A 21,713-nucleotide genomic window follows, 5' to 3' on the forward strand; every position below is an offset into this window, starting at 1 on the left:
GAGAGAGAGAGAGAGAGAGAGAGAGAGAGAGAGAGAGAGAGAGAGAGACAGACGAGGAGGAGGAATGAGAGTACAACACTGTGGCCTGGTTTGTGGTTCCAGAGGGATAGAGACACTTTCCCCTGCAAAATGAGATAGGATGAGCTCTTTTAACACACATACACACACTCACACAATTTACACAAATATACACATGCACACCTTGTTCCCTCCTTCTAAGTGAGCCAGGACTAGATTCCTGTGGCTTTGTTGTTGAGGCAGCAGAAAACTTATTGCCCCAGATTTAAGCGAACCTGCTTCACACATGCAGCAGTAAACTCTTCCCACACTCCAACTGAATCCAACTATTTTCATCACAATTTCATCCTTTCTCTTCTCTGTATCACTTCTTATCACAAATATCCCATAAGCTGTGTGTGTGTGTGTGTGTGTGTGTGTGTGTGTGCGTGTATGTGTGTGTGTATACATGTGTATGTAACAGACAGCCTGACCTCTGACCTTGTCCTGCTGTGAGGCTTTCATTCCCATAGGCTGGTTGCTGTGGTCGTCTCTGCACACACACACACGCGCACACAGACACACACACGCTGTTGGCTCTATTGGTATAGCTGTCGCTCGGCCACCCATTCAGGGCTCAGTCACGGCCACTTAGAGCGCAGCAGACTCAGGGATTCAGACGAGCTGTGATCCAATGACATGTATTTATAATGAGGTGGCTGTGGGGACGTCTTTGTTGGACAGACACACAGACTCAGCATAAGAGTGTGTTTGTTGGGGGGGTTAAAGTCTCGTAGACCCCCCCTAACACACACACACAAAACCTCCTCGTTGATACAAATTCAAGCCTTTTTTTGCATCTATTTACGCCTCTCCAATACTTCACAGCCTAAAGATTTACCTCGTTACTAAAGTATGGTCGGGCCGACCTTGTCGAGTGGAAGAGAGGAAGAATTTGGTGGACAGTCTGTTCTTCTGTCTCTGAAAACAGTTCAAATCAGAGCTGTTGTCCCGTCAAAGCCAAGTTTCAAGTTCTTGCTTTAAAAGATGATAGGTCAAGGTGCCTCTCGGGTCTCTTATTGCTGATTATTACAATGACACAGCTGTGTCAACATTCTCCTGTCAAAACTCGAGACTTGGATTCTTTTATTATGAAGTATCAAGTCAAGCGATAAATCCAGGACATCAAAATAAGAACATGTCACTCAACACAACGCCATCATGTTTCATTCACCAAATGGTTTCGGCTGTCTCGCCTTCATCAGGGTGACGTCTGTCCTTATATATACAGGGATGACTTGTAAAACACCACCGATACTATACAAAATATACAAGTATACAAAAGATCATTACCGCCCCTTTTTAATGCTTTTTAATGAAGGCAAGACACCTGAACATTTTTGATGAATATCTCACTGTGCATGTTCTCCATCTTACAAAGCGTTAAATTAGGGACAACAAATACGTTTTGAGTGGAGGAGATTACGATCTAGTCTCTTTTTCTCCCAAAGATAAGAAAAGTTCTGTAGCTATTTTAAGATTATATGACACAGAGGAGTCAGAGAAGGAATAGCATTACACATAATAATGTCACACTCTTTGCAAGTTACTCTCTGTGTGTGGTGTGGAGACAGGACTGCAGTCTCCCCTCTGCATACATTAGCGGGTTGTTGGGACTCGTGCGTGGGCAGAAGAGGAGCCCTGGAGAGCCCTACAGGCTCGGGAAGGCCCCTCATAATTGCCCAATGTCTGAAACCCTGCTTTCTATCCGGGGACTGTGGTCCAGCTCTGATCTCCTCTATCATGACTAACCCTCTTCTGCCTCCTCACATCCCACACACACACCTTGCTCTTGGAGCATTAACAGAAATAAGAAGCTATCATATAAAACCTATGAACTTTAAACTATTTAAGTTTTTTCTAGAAGTCCAAATTCAAAGGCAGTTGGTTTGGTCCTGTTTCATTATAATCCTGATTAAAGTCTGGACAAATTAGGATTAAATCCCTTATCTCTGCTGCTGGGATCCTTATCTTGTTCAGTCATGACGTTGCAAAACCAGACAGTAGAAGTGTGTCTGGTATGTGTGTGTGTGTGTGTGTGTGTGCCTTTTCCCTCGGGCATAGTTGTGGGGTTCTCTGCTGACTATGTGTCCTCTCGACGCTCCAGGCTTTAGAGGTCAGAGGTGGATGAGTGTAGACTCCAACACAGACCGATATTAGTAGTCATGAGGAGGGGGTCCCTTCTGTATCTCTCCTCCCTCCTCAAACCACTTTTTTTCTATCTTAGTCCAAAATTGCTGCGTCAGTCCTGTGACGTGACTCATATTCATGAGTATTCACGGTGAAAGCTCAAGCGTAGTATAGGTGTATCTCAGACAATCTCTCTGGCCTTTATGATCCTGGCTGTAAAAAAAACAGGACAATTTTGCTATATTTTCTATTTTAGTATTATTCTGTCACTAATTTCCTTTCTTTGTTTCTCTGCAGATTGGTGATGGTAGAAAATCACTGTTTGGCTGAACAACTTGACTCAACTGACCCAGATTGGACTGGACCAATTCAACCACTTTTTGTTGATTTCCTGCTAAATGATTAAAGCTTCTGACACAAAATATGTTGTGTGGACAGTCACTACTTTGCCTCTGAACTTACACACAAACACATGTTAAGGTGAGCCGCTAAATCTTCAAATCCAAGGAACAGTCACTGACAAAGAGAGACTTTGAAACAGATTTTTGTTCTTCAAGATGTGTTTTTAAAGTTAAACAGCATGTATATTTAGTGGGTTAATACATTAGATATGAAAAGGTATTATAATTAAAGTGATTTTATTTTTCTAAATATATTAAGGATCATGCTAATTGATGTAAACTGATATCTGATTGTGGGCTTAACTACGTTAATTGATCCTGTTGTACGTTGTGGAAAAGTCATTGGAGGTGTGGTTTTTAAAGTGTATTTTTTAGTCGGCGATCACTCCACGATGTTTCGATGTCGAGGTTGAATCCATTGATAAATACTCTGAGGTGTCATAGGTTGAAACTGTACTGTGTGAATATTTGGTCAATAAAGAGAACATTGACTTTGACATTTCTCTCCTGTGAATTTTTTTCAGTTTTCAAATTATATTTTCAGTATAAAGTCTTGACTTTGACACAATGCTCTCACATTTATATAATTAAAGAATGAAAAATGTTTATCCCTGTATCTATAGAGCTAAATCTGTATCCTGTTTTTAGAATTTTCATGAATTAATTAAGGTCTGACATTGTCATTTAGTGGAAATTGTAAAACAGGGAGATTTTTATTCACGTAACAAATAAACACAACTAAGACCACAAGAGATATGAAAGTTAATTGAAATTAAACGGCTGCATTTTTAACTATTTCACTACCCCAAAAATATTATTATTTATTCTTTGTCTATTGTTTTTAATTTAACCTGTGTATTAGACTTCATTCAATCTGTTATTTTCTTCAGATTTTGATGCTGTTACAGCACTTTTAGTGATTAAGGGTTTTCATGCCATTTTACTTTTATTTGTAAAAATAAAGAAATAATTATCTATTAGTCCACAGGCCCAACAGAAGCTAACGAGCTACGCTGTACAGGCCACACTCCTCGAAGAATATGAAATGTCTGCTAACAGTACAGTTTTAATATTAAATAGACTATTATATAATGGGCAAAATTACAATAAAAACTCTATTTTTCTTTTAGTTAGTTTTTTGTTACAGAAGCTTTTTATCTAAAAGTTATGCATCATTTTCTTTTTGGAGCTAATCTTGAGAAAAAAATGATGCGCTACATGAAACTATCCACAGGCCTAAAGTACAGTGCAGAATTGTATTCTTTGTATTTTCAATTAATGAAAGAGAGGAATGGATATATAGTGTTTAAAAAAAGAAGCAATAATCTGGTATTACATCTTTCAACTTCAAAATCGAATATAACCTAACATAGCCAAAAAGCATCTTGGTTTTCCGACAGAACATTTTGTTTTGTGGCACAATCAAAAATAACACAAATATATTTCATCATAGGCTAATATATTTTTGAATCAGTTTTCACTGGGTTTTACATTAAAAAATAGTGTGTTTTGCTGCTTTTATAGAGAAAGAAAGAGAGAGATAGAAAGAGAGAGAGAGAGAAAAAGAGAAAGAGAAAGAGAGAGAGAGAAAGAGAGCAGCCATCATCTGAATAAATGCAAATTGGCGCTGCCTCCACCTAGCATCATGCCAAGTATCTATAGCAACCATGTCCTCCGACAGCCTCTGTCCATCCCTCCTTCCTTCACTCTCTAATTAGTCCTCTATCTCCCCTAAAGCTCTTTTCTTTTGGTGCTTTTTCCCCCACGTTCCCAGAGATCTGCACACAAATAGTCTGGTCTGTCCAGTTCAAGAAGGACCAAACGAAATACTTCACCTCATATAAACAACCGCTCAATTAACACAAAGTACAGTACAATACCCTTTAATGAATAACATATGGATTCCTTTCTTTCTACATTATATGAAAAGTCTAAATCTGATGTCAAACAACGTTTGTATTTAATAATATCAGGCATTTTAATTAATTATTATTGTTTTCAGTATGCTCAGTTTATTCCTCAGGTTCCTATGTTGCCGTGTTGCGTTCACGGTCAAGTTCAAAGCTTCATCAGGGCCTCGGGCGGAGGAGAAGCACCGCTTGACCCAGCTCACCTTCCTTTGGCTCCCAGCGCGGTGCTGCACCGCCACATACCGGCCATATGTGGAACTACATCCGGAGGAGTTCACTCATTAATGGGGGGACCGCGTCCTCTAGTGGTCACTATGTATCATTACATACCACGTGTATTCGGCCTAAACAAAGACACTTTTTTCTAAAGTGACCCGAGAAATAGATTAGAGAAATAAAAGAATCAGCATGAGAAATTGAAAATAAATACAATGTTTTGCCATAAATCAATTAAATATTAACGAATGTTCCATTTTTACTGTATGCATTTATTTATTTATATACAATTAGATTATATATATTTTTGTATTAATTTGTTATAACATTATTTATTTACCAGTATATTCTCATTAATTTTCACATTGATTTACTTATTTATTTATACATCCATATGCATGCATTTATTTCTTTATTTCCACATTTATTATTTATACTTTTTAAACTATATTCTAAATGTATTACTTTTCATATATATATTCATATATTAATGTCCAATTTATTTATTCATATTCTGTGTCACTTTGGGCCACCACTGTTAACGGGTCACTTAATGAGCTTATAATTAATAGTAAATGTGTACGTGTGATTAATATGCTTCAGACATTTGAACAAACCAAGTGAGTCACTTTGTTTACATAATATTTTAATTTTTTTGTATTTCATCATATTTTTTCTTAATTGATATTTAATCTAAAATACAATAAACTATATGTTTATTTTAAATTAAAATAATGACACAATGGACTAGTCCGAGTGTTAACGTCAAGTACCACACTGAAACTATTGTTTAAATTCTAGTTTTAATCCACAAGAACTAAAAGACATCATTCAGGCACAGAAGAAACAGTGAAATAACAACATCAATCTGGTGTTAACATCCACTTTTATTTTAGGATTTGATATTTCAAACTGTCCAACAGACACATCATCACCAATAGAGATCAAACACAGGGTGTGGTATTAGTAGCTACGTTTACATTCAGTTGGCACAAATCACGAGGATTTACACAGCGGTCCTATCGCTGCTGCACTGAAGCAAACACGATACAAGATGTTACCCACAAATAGGGTTAAAACAATCAAATCTGCTTTTACAAGAGCAAATTTAAAAAAAAAAAAAAAAAAAAAAAATCACATCTTCCAGTTTTTTAGTTGTTGTAGTGATTTAGTATTCTTCATCATTAGGCCACTGTCAGGTACTCAACAAAAAATCTACTTTTCTTTCAAAACTTTTTTTGGCATTTCATGATTGTCTGGTGTTTTCCCAGGCTTGTTGTTACTCTGTGTATTTCATTGTGTATTAGTTCCCTTGATCTATAGGGAGATAACATTACAATGCTCTTCCAATTGAAATCAGGACACAAATGACCATCAGATGTACTTTGAAATGAGTCCTGGACTGGTTGGAATGGATTGTTCAAGTCTGCCAGGGAGCCACGGTTCACGCATCTCACCCTAGACAGCAGAACACTGCAAGGCAGTTCATACGTTTTACAAAATTCACATACAAAAGTTGGACCTTAAGTAATACATTCAGACACAGAGGTCGAACAATCTCCAAACTTCAAACCATCTTCTGCCCCTTAAATATTTGTAAAGGCTAGAAAATCAAAGCAACCTTCAAAAAGGTGAGTAGAAGTAGCTCAGTCATAGTACAGACGTTACTATTCTTTGCCAGGCACTTGAGATTCAGTAACTACCCGTCACTCAGCTTTCAGTTACTGTATACTTTCTACATTACAGCACTCCTGGACGCTTCAGCTCAGAACATGTGCGGGTTTCAAGCTGTCAGTGATCAAACCTCAGCTGAAATTAACCCTGAGATGGGAAACTGAGTTTTTGGTTCCAGAACAGCTGATCACAGTTCGTTCAACAACTGGGTTACAGACCCAGAGTTTAAGTTGCCTCTCCTCAGAGAATGAAAACCTAGTTTCCCTCATCTCAGGGTTACTTACTCAGAGCTTTCAACAAACCTGCTTTCTTGAACAGCGCTCTGATTTACTGAACAATCAGGAAAACAATCACAACATCAATGACCAGACAGATAAAGAGATGGTCAGACAGGCAGGTGAGGGGAGAGTCGGCTTTGGGGAATGGGGGCAAAGTGTAGTAATCTTTCCAGTACAGGGCTGGGCATCGAATCTCAATACTTTTTGGGGACTAACCCAAAGCTTTGCGATGAATGGGCAATGTCGTCACCAATATGTAAATGAGCATGTGACCGCATCTGGCGACCTTTAGCGACTTTTGGAGCTAGTGCTTGTTTGGCCTCTTGTTAAATGGAGAAAAAGTTTATATTCTTAAAGTGGCAACAGATAACCTTTGTGCATCCAATACTTCGCCCCGTGTATCATACTTAAAGTTATTATGCCGGCTATATAAATGTTGTGGGGCAGCATTATCTTTTTTCCTTTGGTAAAGGAAGGTCCAGTGTTTCCTATGCTGAAGGAGCTAAGAAAGGAAGCATTGAAGCACCTTTCCTTAGCATCTAGAGAATTCAAACAGCTCTCATCATGGCGGCCACTTAGATACGTCCGGGTCATTTCACTCAGTTAAGGACTTTTCTACCGCAGCCACACGCCATCATGTTCCTGTTTAGGTTGAGCAATAGTTAACGGTCTTCCTTTGTACCATAAATCAAGCCTTAATTTTTCTATGGCCACTTTAAAGTAACTCATTTGATAATCGGTTAATCTTCTTTTGGTTAATAGTGAAATCACAAAACATTGGCTGATTAGAGATTATTAAACACTCAACACATTTTTGGGTTGTTCGTCTGCTGGTCAGTAAACGTTCAGTAAGCAAAGTTAAGACATTACTCAAACTATGACAGTCTGATAATGTATAGATTAACCAATAAAGAAAAAATATTAGTGAAAAACACTAATTACAATACCATTACTTCAGTATTACAATATTGTGTTTTTTGAGTATCTTAACTAACAAAGCAACTTGAGTTTCAGTGGAGATCCTCACACTCGTCTCACAGAGCAAAGCTCCATAAAGATGAAGCTCCACCCGGCTCTGCACCCAGCTGCTCCCTCGGCTCAACCATCCTCCCTTGGCATGTTTGGTCTAAGTATAGAAACTATTGACACTCTTCAACGACTGTGAGCCCCCTGCATCAATACTGTTCAAACTGTATCAGATACAGTCAAATGACAACTACTCCACATAAAACATTGCTATGCAAGAATGTCATGTTCGTTTGACTACGTACTGAGGTAAAGTACAATACTAAGAACACTAAAATATACTAAATCACGCCTGTAACAGAGAACTCAAATCATCTCTTCACAGTTTTAAACAATGCCCCCTGCAGCTGCCAAACCAACAGCAAATGGAAGACAACATTTAAATACTTGTATGTGTCCGTCTTCCTCCTTTACCGGTGACAGAAAATAACAAAACACCTTTCGATATCGAAATCCAAAACAATACAGCTAAAAGATTACCGGAGATAAAGCGACACCTCAACGACAGAACATTGTACACTTGATAAAGGTAGCGCTCATTGCAGAGCTGTTGTAGTGGCTTACATTAGACTGGTCATGTGTTCCTACTAAACTGTTGAATCAGTATATGATCTTCAATTTGGAAAATTACCCATTAACTTGCATCATGTGCATAACATGGGACTCTATGTCCAAAGAGTATGCCCGTCTCGTACGGATATCTGTCGGATCATTTGTACCAACACATACCAACAACTAAACTTTCCATCGCAATTGACAATATTTTTCGAAAGGTCCACTATATATGATCACAGTGAAAACAAACTCAATCATTTGGGCACTCTTTATACTTCATATATGTTGGCACTGGCATACTATCGAGCTCATTAGTCTGCAGTCATCACTACAGCTGAACTACAAATAAAAGTCTGTGAATTCACTCTCAAGGAGCTCCGCTTAAAGATACTGGACACATTCAATACATTGAACTCTAAATAAAACTGACCATGTGAGGACAGTAACAATGCTGTTACCTCTGTGCTAGATTTCGAGGCAAGATTTTGGCTCAAAAGTCGTAGTCTGAGAACGTTTGTGCTTCGATATACAAACACCACGAATATCATAGAATCTGCAACAAGCTCATATAAGAACAACACACTCATTAAAAAACTAATCTCAAGGGGGAATATTTTACTGTTGTTGAATCAAATGCATCTTAGTACGTTACATATAAATGACCTGCATTACGCTGGAAGGTGTCAGTTGTAAGCAGACACACAAGGCAGTATGGAGACCTCAGTGTGTGTGTGAACCTCTAAACTCTCAGACTGAAACTCACGGGCCTGGTCCACGAGGGCAAACGCGTTATAAATTACGTGCACACACAAACACAGGGAAAACTCACTGAGCATATTGCACTTCGCTGTACATGACAACAGTGTGTACAGGTACTCTGTACCATCCAACATAGCTCACGCCTACAGGGACTGTACATCCCGCGCTGCACACAGATAAAGCGAGAGAACACATTAATATCCCGCATCCTGAGCCAGTGTGTGTTTGCTTCTATCCAGCAGCACACAATCGTTACTCTCTCACTTCCTTTCTCTTTCGGAGGGTGTAAGGGGAGCTCGTCATCCCACTATCCCCGTTTCCCTCTCTCTGCAGCGTTATTATTACCGAGCCGTATAGCCCATCTGATGCAGCTTCCTCAAGAGAATCTGAGTGAGGTCAAAGGTGGTGAAGCTGATCCCCACTGCGATGGGCCCTTTGACCCAGTTCATACTGAGACCTTTGTAGAGTCCACGGACGACCCCTTCCTCAGACACAATGTCCTTCATGGTGCCCAGGATGGTGCCGTACGTGTGACCTGTGACTCCTGCGGTCTGCATACGACGTCGTACCACATCCAGAGGATAAGATGCCGACTGGCCAAGAAGTCCTGCACAGGCTCCGAACGCCAGACGTTCATATGAGTAGGGGTGTGGGCGCCCACTGCGCTCTGCATGGGAGAGGAGGATGTTAAGAAGGGACACATTAAATATGCTAGGGCTGGGGCGACTTGCGACATAATCAACGTCATCGATTACAGAAATACATCAATTTGCATGAAGTCCGTTGGAGCGTCACACGAATGGCTGCGTCTGGTCAAAGGAGGCATTCCCTCGTTCAGGTCTTAATGTGTCACAGAAACCTTTTGAATACGAGGTCCAGTACTTTTCTGATCAGGTATCAGACTAATGTTATCTACTTTTACATTTGTTAGTTTTTAAGAGAAAACAATTGAAATAATGAAACATTAATCCGACAAGTTGTGTTGGGTAAATTAACATCCATCTGGAAAATTGTAAAAAAAATCTTGAATATAAATCGATAAATAACTCGTTAGAGTAATGGACTAAATGAAAAAATAATCGCTAGATTAAATGATTATTGACCATTACCTGCATGTACTTTCTTCAGTGTCTCATAGGTAAAGAAGCTCAGACCAGCGTAGGGAATAACACCCAGCATGGTGGGAGTGAAGCCTCGATACAATGTCTTCAGGCCCTCTTCTCGGGATATCCGCACAAACACGTGCAGGATGTTACTGTACCTAAACAGTGGAGGCCCCAAAAACACAACATATTAGCATGAAACTGGATGAGAAGTGCTGTGTAACGTCTATTCAAGGTTAAACAGGAGCACAAACTACCTCAGACGCCTGTGCAAGTATCCATATGACATGTAATTGTTGTTTTTTACCTGACTGGCAAATTTGAAGTACACCGATCAAGTTCTAAACCTGAACCTTGAAGGCGCACACCCCAACGCAGCCCCTTGTGTTATTTAGCTGTAGTGCTATATGTGTTAAATACCCACTGATGACTGTGCACTGGTAGTTAAAGGTGACCTTACATTTCCTTTGGCGTTACAGCCATCCTAGCTCGCACCATGTCCAGAGGATAGGTCACCATGGCTGCCGTGGTACCCGCCATAGACCCAGCCAATAACCTCGGAACTGGAGGAAGGACTCTGGAACACACAGAACAACAATCGTATGTGCATCAACCTTCCAGATTGTTTATTACTCCACAAGACAAAGAAAATCTGTCGCGGTAAAAGTCATTAGATGAGCCAACAGACCCGAGTCGTAGGTCTACCAGCATAAAGCGACACTTACTTCCCCTGAAAGCCATAGTAGCCTCCTAACAGTCCCTTGTACTGCTCGTGTGAACAAAACTGGATAGCAGCGTACGGGATGACTCGCACCATGGTGGCAGAGTTGCCCCTCCACAGACTGAGGAAGCCATTCTTCAGGTAGGTGCGGTAGATCAACCTGTAGGCCTCCTGTAATGTAGCGTGCACACATGAACTCATGATTGATTGATGACGATCGATTTTTGTCTTGAAACTTTGAAATGACGCTTCAAAAAGGTCAGACTGACAACTAATATGTTACAAAATGAACATGTGTGAATTAATCTCTTGACAATAAATAAGTGATCAAACTTACCTTGGCAGAGAATCTTGCTGAAGACACTATAAAACAAAACAGACTATAAATGTCCAGTGTTTCTGTAAGTCACTCATTTTCTAATATTCTCATTGATATAAATACATCACAAACATAACATTAGTTCCAGATATAATTCCATGGCATCCATGTGGGTCATTTCTAATTTAAAAACACTTTCCACTTTAAGGTCAGCTGAGAATTCAACTTGCCTTGGAAGATGATTTTAGTCCTGTCCAATGGAGCGACAGCTGTCTTGGCCAGGGCTCCCGCTAAAGCCCCAGAGAAGAGCGAGTTGACGACAGACCGAGTGTGCCTCAGGCCCTGCACAGTGACGGAGGAATCACATTCAGGGTCATCAACACCAACACAGTGAATCCTGTAAAGACTGCCTGCTTATGTGAACAAAGTAGTGTTTGAGATGCTGTTGATCATTAACTTGGAGTTATGTAAGGAGAATATATCACATCTGGCTAACCAGCTCACAAAACATAACACGTAGGAGCAGATGTCCTTAAATGAACCCAAAGACAGAGACGAGGCGATGAAGCCTTTAAGCTCTGCACAATTCTCAGCTCTTCCGCATGCAATACAGCAGAACAACAAGCAGAGAGAATTTCCTTTAAATAAAGACAGTACACAGATAAAACACAGGACGCCACGACAATTCTACCATTGACGATAATCAGATAAATGACACGTTTTATTTTTCCTACACAATAATATAGTCATTGCTCACTTTCATCAATGTGTCAGGTCTCTAAATGAGACAGCTGATTCAAATTTACAGATAAAAAGATGAAACCTGATGGATGCTTTCCTTAAAGCAGTGAAGGATCATGTCTATAAAATGTCACCTCATAGCTCACTTCTGCCTGACTAGAGGAGTCCAGCGGCAGCACTTCTCCCTGCCCAAGTGTCGCCCGTTGTTCCTGTACTCCGGTGCCCATCCCCGAGGACTAGCGGTCACTGAGCGGGCTCATGAATTCAACCACTGCGAGTGGTGCCCCCACCAACACCCGGTGCTGAGAGCTACAGAGGAGAGGAAGAGAGAGAAAAAAGGTCAGTTTTAGGTAAGTCTAAATATAAAACAATCAACAACATATTTCGGTGGTTACGCTTCTGTGTCAGGATCCAGTGACAAGCATGTCATTGCCAAGATGCCAACACTGTGTACAGATTGAGATCTTGCATTCAGGAGTATAGCTAGCTTCGTCATGCTGCACTTGCAATATGTACCAAAGAATTCGAGTCTAGCTCTGTGTAAACCTGAAGGTATAGAAATCTATTATAGTTTAGATCTTTCTTTGCACTCCCCCTGCAGAGTAAAGAAGCGTCACGTCACTAAACTGTAAAGGAAACACCCAACTAGAGAAAATAGTTACCTTGAGAATAATCTAGTTACATTTAACCAACTGGCACACCTTTAAAGGCTGAATAGAGACACTGAGCGAAGTAGAGCTGCAGTAAGTTACACACAAAGATATCTCCTGAAGGTCAAAGTGGAGGACTTGTGGATGAAAAGTGTCTGAACAATACAAGCAAAAACAACAATACAATTGAAGCTCCTTTCGTAAAGTCTGACCACATCTTTGACACCCTTGATTGTAGGCAATGAAGACTTGGATGAGATGAACTTTAGAGAAGGAAACATTATCTGTAGCAGTCTCACCTCTTCAAACAAAGACGTCTGCATGTTCTACAATGAGTTAATCATTTCACTGGGCACAACACCTATTCATGCGACCTTCCACTTCCACAGGCTCCTATTACACACTGCACCGGTTAAACAGGCAAGCATTGCTCAAACCACTTTAAATAAGTCACAACTCAAAAGCTGAATCAAATACTGTATGTAAACCTAAAATGCGGCAGAATGTGTTTAAGCAACAGTCAGGAGAATCAAGCCAAACAAGATGTAGAGAGAAAGCATGAAACAAGTGAGTAAAGGACAAGGGCAACTGTGTGTGTGTGTGTGTGTATATATATATATATATATATATATATCCATAGACACACATTGTGTGTCCCCTTTCACCTCAACCACTGTCCTTAACCAGGGGTTGTCCCAGCAGCCTCCTTCCTCGTGCATATCATGTTATTGTTCGTTGTTTACCCTCTAGTTAAACCTGTTTGGTGGGCCTCAGGCTGAGCTGCAGGACTTTTTCCTCACTAATCATCTATGATCCAACATACCACTAACATGCTATACACAGCAGTGGAAAGGCAGAGCTGCCCTTGAACATACATAGTGTTAATTTAAACAAATACACAGTGTTAATTTAAACAAATACACGATTACTTCTAGTGTAGCTCTAGGGGACTGCATTGTATTATGAGGCGTTTGTATTCGTCTACCTCCTGGTGTTTTGTCTGTCTTGTTGTGTAATAGTCTTGTAACAGCATTGTATACCATATGCCACCATTTTCCTTGTTATGTAAAAAGATTGTTTTCAAATTAGTTGTGCAAGTACTATGCCGGCATAACTACAATGAAAAGGTTACAACACATACATATTTGTCCAGAATCAGATATGCATCTATAACAAAATCACCTTGCTTCTCATTCGGTCTCACTGGCCGGTGCACACGCCACTCTTGTCGAAACTTGTCCACTTACCGACATACCAACCAGCAAGCTGTCAGTACTCAAACACTAACGTCACATTCTTACCTTACCAAGTTGACATCAGCTCGGAGATGTCTGATGCTTTGGTATCCCTCACTTAGTGCGTTGTTGCTAGCAGGTTCTTCGGAAGCGGTTTCAAAGTTAGCCAAATAGCAGGTTGAGTAACGTTGGATAGCCGTTAGCTTACTGCTACATTACCGTAAATGTAACGCTCGTCGGACAGTGTTGTGAGAGTATTCACAGTACGCCTGTCTTTCGAAAAACGTCTCCTAGTGTTGAAGGCACTGCCTTTCACACATTTCTCGTATTCATTGGTTCTGACGTGACTTTAACTGACTAGCATCGTCCATGCTGTTGTATTTCTGCCGTTACTACCCGTGACAGCGTTGAGATATTGGATTCTGACAAGGACGAGCCCAGATGCATTCTGGGAATTGAAGTCTGCGCGAGAAGGGGCACGTTAGGATAGGTCGGTTAGAGGGGCGTGAACAGGAGGCACACTTGACAACAAACTGGCTCAGTATGGTTCCTCCTGGGTTTTTTCTTGTCCGTGAAGTACTCAATCTTACCGTGTGTGATGATACACAACATAGAGGTGATGCACCAAAGGTGACTTTTATCCTAATCATGCAAAATATACACTGTAATGCTGTCAGTGGTTGGTGTAAGTATCAGATATTGCAGTTGTTTACTGTAAATAATGCACATACAAATTAACAAACATAAAAAGGCCAAAGTGTTGATCTAGTCAAAGTTTAAGGCATTAAATACATGTTAAAATGTGGCTACGAAAGGAATCTGGACAGAATGGTGCAGTTAAACTATTTACATAGAAGCAAATACACTTATTTATATTTACCCATAGCAGAAAACATACAAATTCAGCTCCTAACATCCTAATAATATAATTGTAATACAGAACATATGTGGACAAAATATGAATAGCAAACAAAACATGTTCAACAGGACTACAATTAGCTTTTTGTACTTGTCAAAAACAAAAACAGGAGTGGAACACATATTCAACCTCTAAAGGGCGCTGTGTGGGACGAGCCTTTTCCACATCGACTTTATTTTTAACAAATATGTCTATCTGGGTAGATGCATCCGCTTAAACTCTTGGCTAGGTACACCAACATAGCATTTGTATCTTGCCTAAAATTGCATTTGACGGTAAGGAGTGATTGCTCTCCTCTACTTTCAGTTGGTGATGCTGCCATGTTTACCGGTCCACAGCTCTCTGAGCTCCACCTGGCATCCCAGATCTCTGAGGGCTGCTTTACCCACGTCATCACAGTCTTTGTGGGTCTTTAGTGCCTGGATTATCAGGGCCTCTGCTCCCATCTCCAGGATCGGTTGGCTTAAGTTATCCATACGTGCAACCAGGTTTCTCATCACCATACATGCCTGTTTCTGTTTATAAAGAAATAAAACAGGGACATAGAGAGTCGTCAGACTGTCAGAGGAACTGTTTTTTTAAGTAAGCATATCAAATATTAATAATGACTTCATATTACCTGCACATTGACTGAATCTGAGTGCATCTTCATAGCCTGCACAGCAGCCGAGGCGCCTCCATTTTCCATGATGACTTTGCAGTTGTTGGGTTTCCGCAAAGCAAGGACAGAGAGGCATGCACAGCCGTGCTCACACACCTACAGCAGAATGTGAACATAATCGTAGGACATTTGCAGAATTTATTCATAACTCAACTTAATTGTTATCCAACAAAAATAAATCAAAACAACCAATATTAAAGTTTGTATAATAAATAAAAAGGTAAATACTATACCAAGCCTAGTCAGTCACTTAGTGTGTAGGTATGACATTCAACTCACAGCAGAGTTGCTCATGTGTTTGTTCATGGCAATGACGATGAGCTCGACCCCTCCAGAATCAACAACTGCATCTTTCACATCGTCATTTCCCGCTACAGCTCGTATTGCACTAAGGACCTGCCGAACCAACTCCTGCAAGAAGAACATCAGTTCAGTGAGCATAACAAACATGGAGGTTGAATCTTCAATCAGTTTGTATCACAATCCCTTGTTTTCAGTTGGCTACCGCTTTCTCATAGCTGTCCGCAAGCAGCGTCATGATGAGCTTCAATCCTCCGAGATCACAGATGTCTTGACAGAACTCGTTCCTTACAGCCAGACGGGACAGAGTTGCACACAGCTCACTCAGTACAGAAGTATTATCGAGGTGAGCTGTGAGGGAGGAACACAGGAGATAAAGAAATTACATTATTGAAATCAGACAAAGTAGTTGAAGCTATTTTGCTAAACACCCACATAAACTAGGCATCAGCTGGCCTCACCTTTCGCAGCGTCAATTAAAACCTTGAGTCCATTGTGCTCAAGAACAATAATCTTTGCGTGTTCATGAGCCTGCCCAAACGGAACGCGGATGTCATCGTCAAAGCACATGACCCTGAGAGCTGCAGAGGCTTCCTTAACCAGCTCAGCAGATCCACTGTGTTGGGTAATGACACCGGTCAGAAGAGGCAAGACGCCCCCTTTTACCAAATCCTGCCTGTTCTGTTCATGTTTCAAACAGCAGTGACGCACGGTGCAGATGGCGGCACATACCACAGAGGAATCTGCCTTGTACTTCTTAAGGACATTCAAAAGGAACTGCTTGCCCTCTGCATCCAACAAGTCTGGCTGTCCGTCTGTCAGTGCAGCCAGAGCAGACAGTGCAGTCAACACAGCTTCCTGCTCCTCCACACTCTTTTTGCAGTAAGAGAGGATGATGGGGTAGGCGTCTTTTTGGGCAGCCTGGTACCTCTGGGCAAATCCAAGCAAGCAATGCTCAGTGAAGCGTTTTATGTCTGCCGTCACTTCCTTCAAACCGGCAGAATCTTTCCCAGTGCGGAGGGAATCCAACACCTGCAAGTAAAAAAAGAAAAAGACATGAGATGACGACACTTGTGCAGTCAGCAATCCCCTTTCACAAAAGAACAGAACTCACCTGTAAGACCTCGTGTGTTTGCTCCCCATCAGATAAGACACCTGGTACAGCTTTTACTATACAACGGAGGTTCACACCTGCGGCCACACATAAGATTGGGGTTAAAGACAGAAAATATCAAGCACAAAAACTTTTTAAATAATCATAATTCGGTAAGCATTGCAAAACTAAGTTCAGAGGCAGCCAGGCTGGTGCTTATGAGTGTATTATCTACTTTGAAACTACACACTTTGAAGGTGATGACAAAAATCAGAATGTAGGAATATCAACTGTCCAAAGAGGATTTTATAAAACAGATCAGTCACACTGCAGCCTCACTCTGTGTGTGAGTTGGTGGACAATTATTCAAGACAGTTACATCCAGTTAATTAAGTATTTTTAATACTTAATAGTCTTAAACTCCCCATAAAGGTGCAGGGATGTTTATATATGGCAGTCTGTAAAGCCACTAAGACCATTTTAATTTATCCAAATTTTCAAGAAACAGCTAGACATACTGATATTTAGCACTGACGTTTATATAGATCATAACATTGCCTCATTCTCATAGAGGCAATATACACGCTCAGCTGTACAATAATCAACTACAAGTCATTTTTCTTTCTAGCTACGTTACCTTGAGACTCAAACTGCTCCAGAGCCTCCCTCAGAGCCTCATCGGGATCCATCTCAAACTCCTCCATGTTCTCCTTGACAGCAGCGTCAAAGGTTTCCTGTGTGATCCTCCGCGTTTCCATTGTTGCCATTTAACGTCAACAGATGAGAAAGCCGATTGTATCTATTCAGTTTGATGAAAGATAGCTAGTAGTAGCTAATGTTAGCTAATATATGCTGTGTTTCTGCTCTTGTTGCCGACTGGCTGTTGAAAGTCACAAAGTTACCGTGACATAAAGCTGTTGTAATGTAGTGTTTTTTTCCCACTTGATAAAAATATCGTCATAAATAGCACGAGTCAAATCACTTAACTGTTCCCACCGCCAACTGACATGAATCAACGCTGTCGGTTTACGCCTTTTCCGTAGTCGTTGTGTTCACTGCATGTAGGCATGGATGTGCTTAGTTAGGGCGTGAGTTGTGCGCAAGAATTGTAGTGAATAGTAAATTCCTCAAAAGGTCCGACTCATAAATATTCTCGGTTGGAACATACACTGCACTACATTAGTTCCACCAATAGACCGTCTGCCTTTTCTCCTGAAGACAACTATTTCATGACTTTTATTTTATCACCGGCTCACGACACGGGAATAAATTTACAAATAGACAAATAGTTTGTTCCATATCAAGAAAAGGGAAGCGCACCGTGATATTTTACAAAAGGGTACTTTAAAGCGGAAGCTATTTTGATGACTTTCCCTTCAAAATAAAGGAAGTATTTTAGTAATTGATAACATCCCCGTGATAAACTCTGTTATCTCCTATTTCTAGTGGATACACATCGTGAAATACCCATTAGAGGTAACAGGTTTTTTTTTGTTGTTGCTGCTGTGTCACTACAATAACCCGAATTACACGAATATGACGAATATGTGAGAATATGTGAGTTATTTTCTCCACCACCTACTGCAGGGACAGCGGAGCACTTTCTCCAACAGACTGATTCAGCTCCGCTGTCACAAGGACCGATACAGGAAAACATTCCTGCCCTCTGCTATTAGACTCTATAATAAATCACCTCTGGCCAAATCAAACACAAGACTATAACAATGCTACACTGTTGTTGCTGCTGCTGGTGATCTTGTGCACTACTGTTTTGTTTATTTTTTCCTACTTACTTAACTTAATACGATTCTACTTAGTGTATATACTGTGCAATTTTTATTACTTTATCTTCTTAAATCTAATAGGTCCTGCTCGGTTATTTTATTTTATTACATTGTATATATTGTACATTTTCCACACTTAATATTTTTATTTTATTGTGTAACCTGTTTGCTGCTGCCACAGACAAATTTCCCCTTGGGGATGAATAAAGTACTGTTCTATTCTATTCTATTCTATTGTCTCACTTTTACTCATGTGGTTTTATTTTGAAGAAGAAAACGGATTTTCTTTTTATTCTTTTTTCTAAATTTCCGCTAGTACTCAATATCTTGCAAAAGGATTGAGGTAGATTTAGAAAACGTGAGAGGCTAACTATTGTTGGAGCAAATTCGGTGAACGTTGGTTCAATTGGTACATTTTGTTGTTGTGTTGTCTTCTTGCAGAACATTTCCGCACGTCGGGTCCGCCGAAGATCCGCATGTGCGTCCACTGCCTGCAGGCAGAGTTTCACTTCACGTCGCCTACTCGGGTCGAGGCCCGGACTCATCTCCAGCTGGGCTCAGTTCTGTACCGAGTACCGACACACAAAGAGCAGCGAGCTGGCCCAGTTTCACCTGGAGAAAGCGGTGAACAGCAGCCAAAGTGTTTGATACCAAGCTGTGGTACAATAAACCACAATTAACGTTACTAGAAATATATCCATCAATGTTTTGTGCTTTTCCTTTAATTGCACCAGCTCACTGTCCCAAAAAATAAATAAAATCCCTGCTCAGTGTGATGCTGTCACTAATATTTGGTTTCATTATGTTCCCTGCAGTGGCTCATATCACAACAAGTATCCCTTTTGTGTATATCATGAAATTGCCCACAAACTGATACAATGTGTGTTGCAGCATCAATGTATCTCCTCACAATGATATATATTCACGTTTTATAAAGAGCTTCATCTTGGCACTAACCTATCTGATTATATGGCAAGAAAATCCCTTTATGATTTATATCAGATCTACCAAATTACAAATCATGCTGCCCAGCTTCATACACCACTGGCAGGTCTACAGACAAAGAAAACACACCTTTACGGTAAAGGAAACACAGGCATGCCTATGATAAGAAAAAATAATGACATTATTGAAGACACAAGGTGATCATGACAACGCTAAATGCAATATTTTGTGACACTTCAAAAGAGAATAGCTTGGGGTCTGTGTGACTATGTGATGCTTATATGACTCAGTGGCTCTCTTTTTTTCTTCTTCTGTTCGATGACAACTCACCAGGAGCTCTGGACGTTTATTGTGACCAACCTGGCCAACATCAGGGAATGCAACAAACATCAAGAGGTCAGGGAGTGCTCCTTCCTCCAGCATTTAAACAGTTTATATACTGTATATATATATGAATCAGTAGCTGTACAGCCTTCTATAGAGGATTACTCCTGATCACAACTTTCCTGTCAGGTAAACTATACAGCATGATAACATCATGTGCGTTTGTTTCTTGCTTTTTGCTGAATTTTAAAACAATATAACTTGTCTACAAGCTGCAGCGTTTTACATCAGAGAGCTCCTGTCTTTCTTCCAGGGACGTTACAACGAGGCCAAGTAAGAACATCTGACTCATGATTTTAATACGTGCACTGTAAACTTTACATCTAGGATCCTGTTCTGCCCGTATGTTTAGAGCAAAAGAACTTAAAATGTAATCTTGCATCAACAGAAGATTTCTAAGGGAGACCCCGAAGATGTCTAATGCTGAGGATCTTAACAGATTGACTGCCTGCTCACTAGTTCTGCTGAGTCACGTCTTCTTTGTCCTGGGCAGGCGGCGATATCCACTTGTCACCCACACAAATACACAACTGAGTAAGGAAGCCACAACTGATTTAGAAGTTGACGTAGCTTAGGGGAAACAACAAAGTGATGGAAGAAATAATGAATCACTCTTTAGTAACCTGATAAGTCTTAGCATCCTCAAAGGTGGATCTGACATTAGGAACCAGGGTCGTGAAACATAAAACTGCAGCTGTCATCAGTATTCACAATGATCCTTTACCAGCAGATCTGAACAAGGATTGTGGGACACCCACGGGTCAGCTCAGATGCACCAGAACTTTTCCCAGCAGCTCCTTGACGACCACATCGCCGCCTCCCTGAACACATCCTCATCAGTGTAAGCACCACGTCAACCAGGCGTCCCATAAACAGTGAGACCATCCTTCCTATCTGGAATCTGAAAGAAACTGTAATGTGTTGTGTTTCAGTGGACAGTTCTGATGCACAGTATTAGTTAGGATCCATGTGGATATACAGTACATTATATGTCTGTAATGAGCTTCATGTAGTGTAGTGGTATGTTGATGGTTGGGTTGACAGCTGTATAAAGTTTATTCACTGAAGAGGAACGAATGTGAAATTAAAGACATATTTACTTTAATTATATTTACTTGAACCTAGAACCAGCTGATCATTTTATATAAAGGCAAACATTGACTTGCTTCACATCTAATATTAATTAATGTTTTTTAAGGTATGAAAAGTGTACTTTAAACCTTTTTGAGACTGTGATGTATCAAAAAAGTATTTGGATAATTTTTGGACACTGCAATTCAGTTGACTTGCTGCTTGACCTTTTAGATTTTTACCTTTTCACGCTCACTGTGTTGTATGTTTTATATGCTGTGCACATTTTGCATGGAGTCAAGAAATCAGTAATCATAAGATTGACTGTTACCTGTTTGCACATGTTTCATGATGAAACTCAAAAACAAATTCTCATTTACTGTTATACTCAAGTCTTCCAGATGATGGCATCATAAACCACTATTTTGATACCTTATTTATTCAATGCTGCTTTCCATTATACCAGAAGCGGTTGAGTGCTGTTTACCGTTTGATATATTATCAAATGACTAGGACTGTTGATTTAGTTACGCTGCTGTAGGACTGGTGCTTTTTTTTTTTTATCTGGTCAAGACCTCTGATATGCAGATTTCTGCACTGGTAGTTTCAAAATAAACTATTGATTTCAGTTATTTGCAAAGTAACTAGTAACTTCATTATGGATGCTATTTATTTTATATGTTTATTTTATACATGTTATAGTATGTTATGAAGCGGAATGTTGTATTTGTGTTCTCTCCATTGTCATTTGAACTGCTAATTTTCAACACATCTTTAACTT

General features: G+C 40.2%; 2 protein-coding genes and 1 long non-coding RNA gene across 8 annotated transcripts in view; 1 reads left to right on the forward strand and 2 right to left on the reverse strand.

The window, feature by feature from the left end:
* Window positions 1-3,085, forward strand: part of LOC116387639 (uncharacterized) — a 25,241-nt gene extending 22,156 nt beyond the window's left edge. For all 5 annotated transcript variants that reach the window (XR_004213028.1, XR_004213031.1, XR_004213030.1 and 2 more), the window contains exon 4: window positions 2,485-3,085. This is a non-coding gene — a long non-coding RNA (uncharacterized LOC116387639). The remainder of the gene's footprint in view (window positions 1-2,484) is intronic.
* A 2,498-nt stretch (window positions 3,086-5,583) lies between these two features.
* slc25a42 (solute carrier family 25 member 42) lies at window positions 5,584-14,438 on the reverse strand. 2 transcript variants are annotated; one of them, XM_031855115.1, is made up of 8 exons: window positions 13,842-14,438; window positions 12,037-12,199; window positions 11,380-11,491; window positions 11,168-11,193; window positions 10,835-11,001; window positions 10,570-10,686; window positions 10,116-10,267; window positions 5,584-9,673 (listed from the first exon to the last, which is right to left on the reverse strand). In XM_031855115.1, exons 2-8 carry the CDS (start codon window positions 12,115-12,117, stop codon window positions 9,348-9,350), a joined length of 981 nt encoding a protein of 326 aa, XP_031710975.1. In that variant the 5' UTR covers window positions 12,118-12,199; window positions 13,842-14,438; the 3' UTR covers window positions 5,584-9,347. The 2 variants fall into 2 exon arrangements, with proteins under 2 accessions (XP_031710975.1, XP_031710974.1); XM_031855114.1 differs by having other exon boundaries at window positions 12,025-12,199.
* A 95-nt stretch (window positions 14,439-14,533) lies between these two features.
* Window positions 14,534-17,862, reverse strand: armc6 (armadillo repeat containing 6). The gene is made up of 7 exons (XM_031855113.1): window positions 17,386-17,862; window positions 16,770-16,846; window positions 16,117-16,687; window positions 15,861-16,006; window positions 15,635-15,766; window positions 15,314-15,451; window positions 14,534-15,209 (listed from the first exon to the last, which is right to left on the reverse strand). The coding sequence occupies exons 1-7, from the start codon at window positions 17,513-17,515 to the stop codon at window positions 14,997-14,999; spliced, it is 1,407 nt and encodes a 468-aa protein (XP_031710973.1). The 5' UTR covers window positions 17,516-17,862; the 3' UTR covers window positions 14,534-14,996.
* Between the last annotated feature and the right edge of the window lie 3,851 nt (window positions 17,863-21,713).

This window comes from Anarrhichthys ocellatus, unplaced genomic scaffold (assembly GCF_004355925.1).
Source record: "Anarrhichthys ocellatus isolate YVR2014 unplaced genomic scaffold, GSC_Weel_1.0 scaffold15, whole genome shotgun sequence".
Classification (NCBI taxonomy): domain Eukaryota; kingdom Metazoa; phylum Chordata; class Actinopteri; order Perciformes; family Anarhichadidae; genus Anarrhichthys; species Anarrhichthys ocellatus.

Coding starts and splice junctions, on each gene's coding strand:
- armc6 (XM_031855113.1), bottom strand. CDS start 17,515: ATGGCAACAATGGAAACGCGGAGGATCACACAGGAAACCTTTGACGCT. Junction 16,688..16,769: donor AAACACACGAGGTCTTACAG/GTGAGTTCTGTT, acceptor TTTTACTTGCAG/GTGTTGGATTCCCTCCGCAC. Junction 15,452..15,634: donor AACACATGAGCAACTCTGCT/GTGAGTTGAATG, acceptor ATTCTGCTGTAG/GTGTGTGAGCACGGCTGTGC.
- slc25a42 (XM_031855114.1), bottom strand. CDS start 12,117: ATGGGCACCGGAGTACAGGAACAACGGGCGACACTTGGGCAGGGAGAA. Junction 11,492..12,024: donor AGGCAGAAGTGAGCTATGAG/GTGACATTTTAT, acceptor GTCACTGTGCAG/GGCCTGAGGCACACTCGGTC. Junction 10,687..10,834: donor TACTATGGCTTTCAGGGGAA/GTAAGTGTCGCT, acceptor TGTGTGTTCCAG/AGTCCTTCCTCCAGTTCCGA.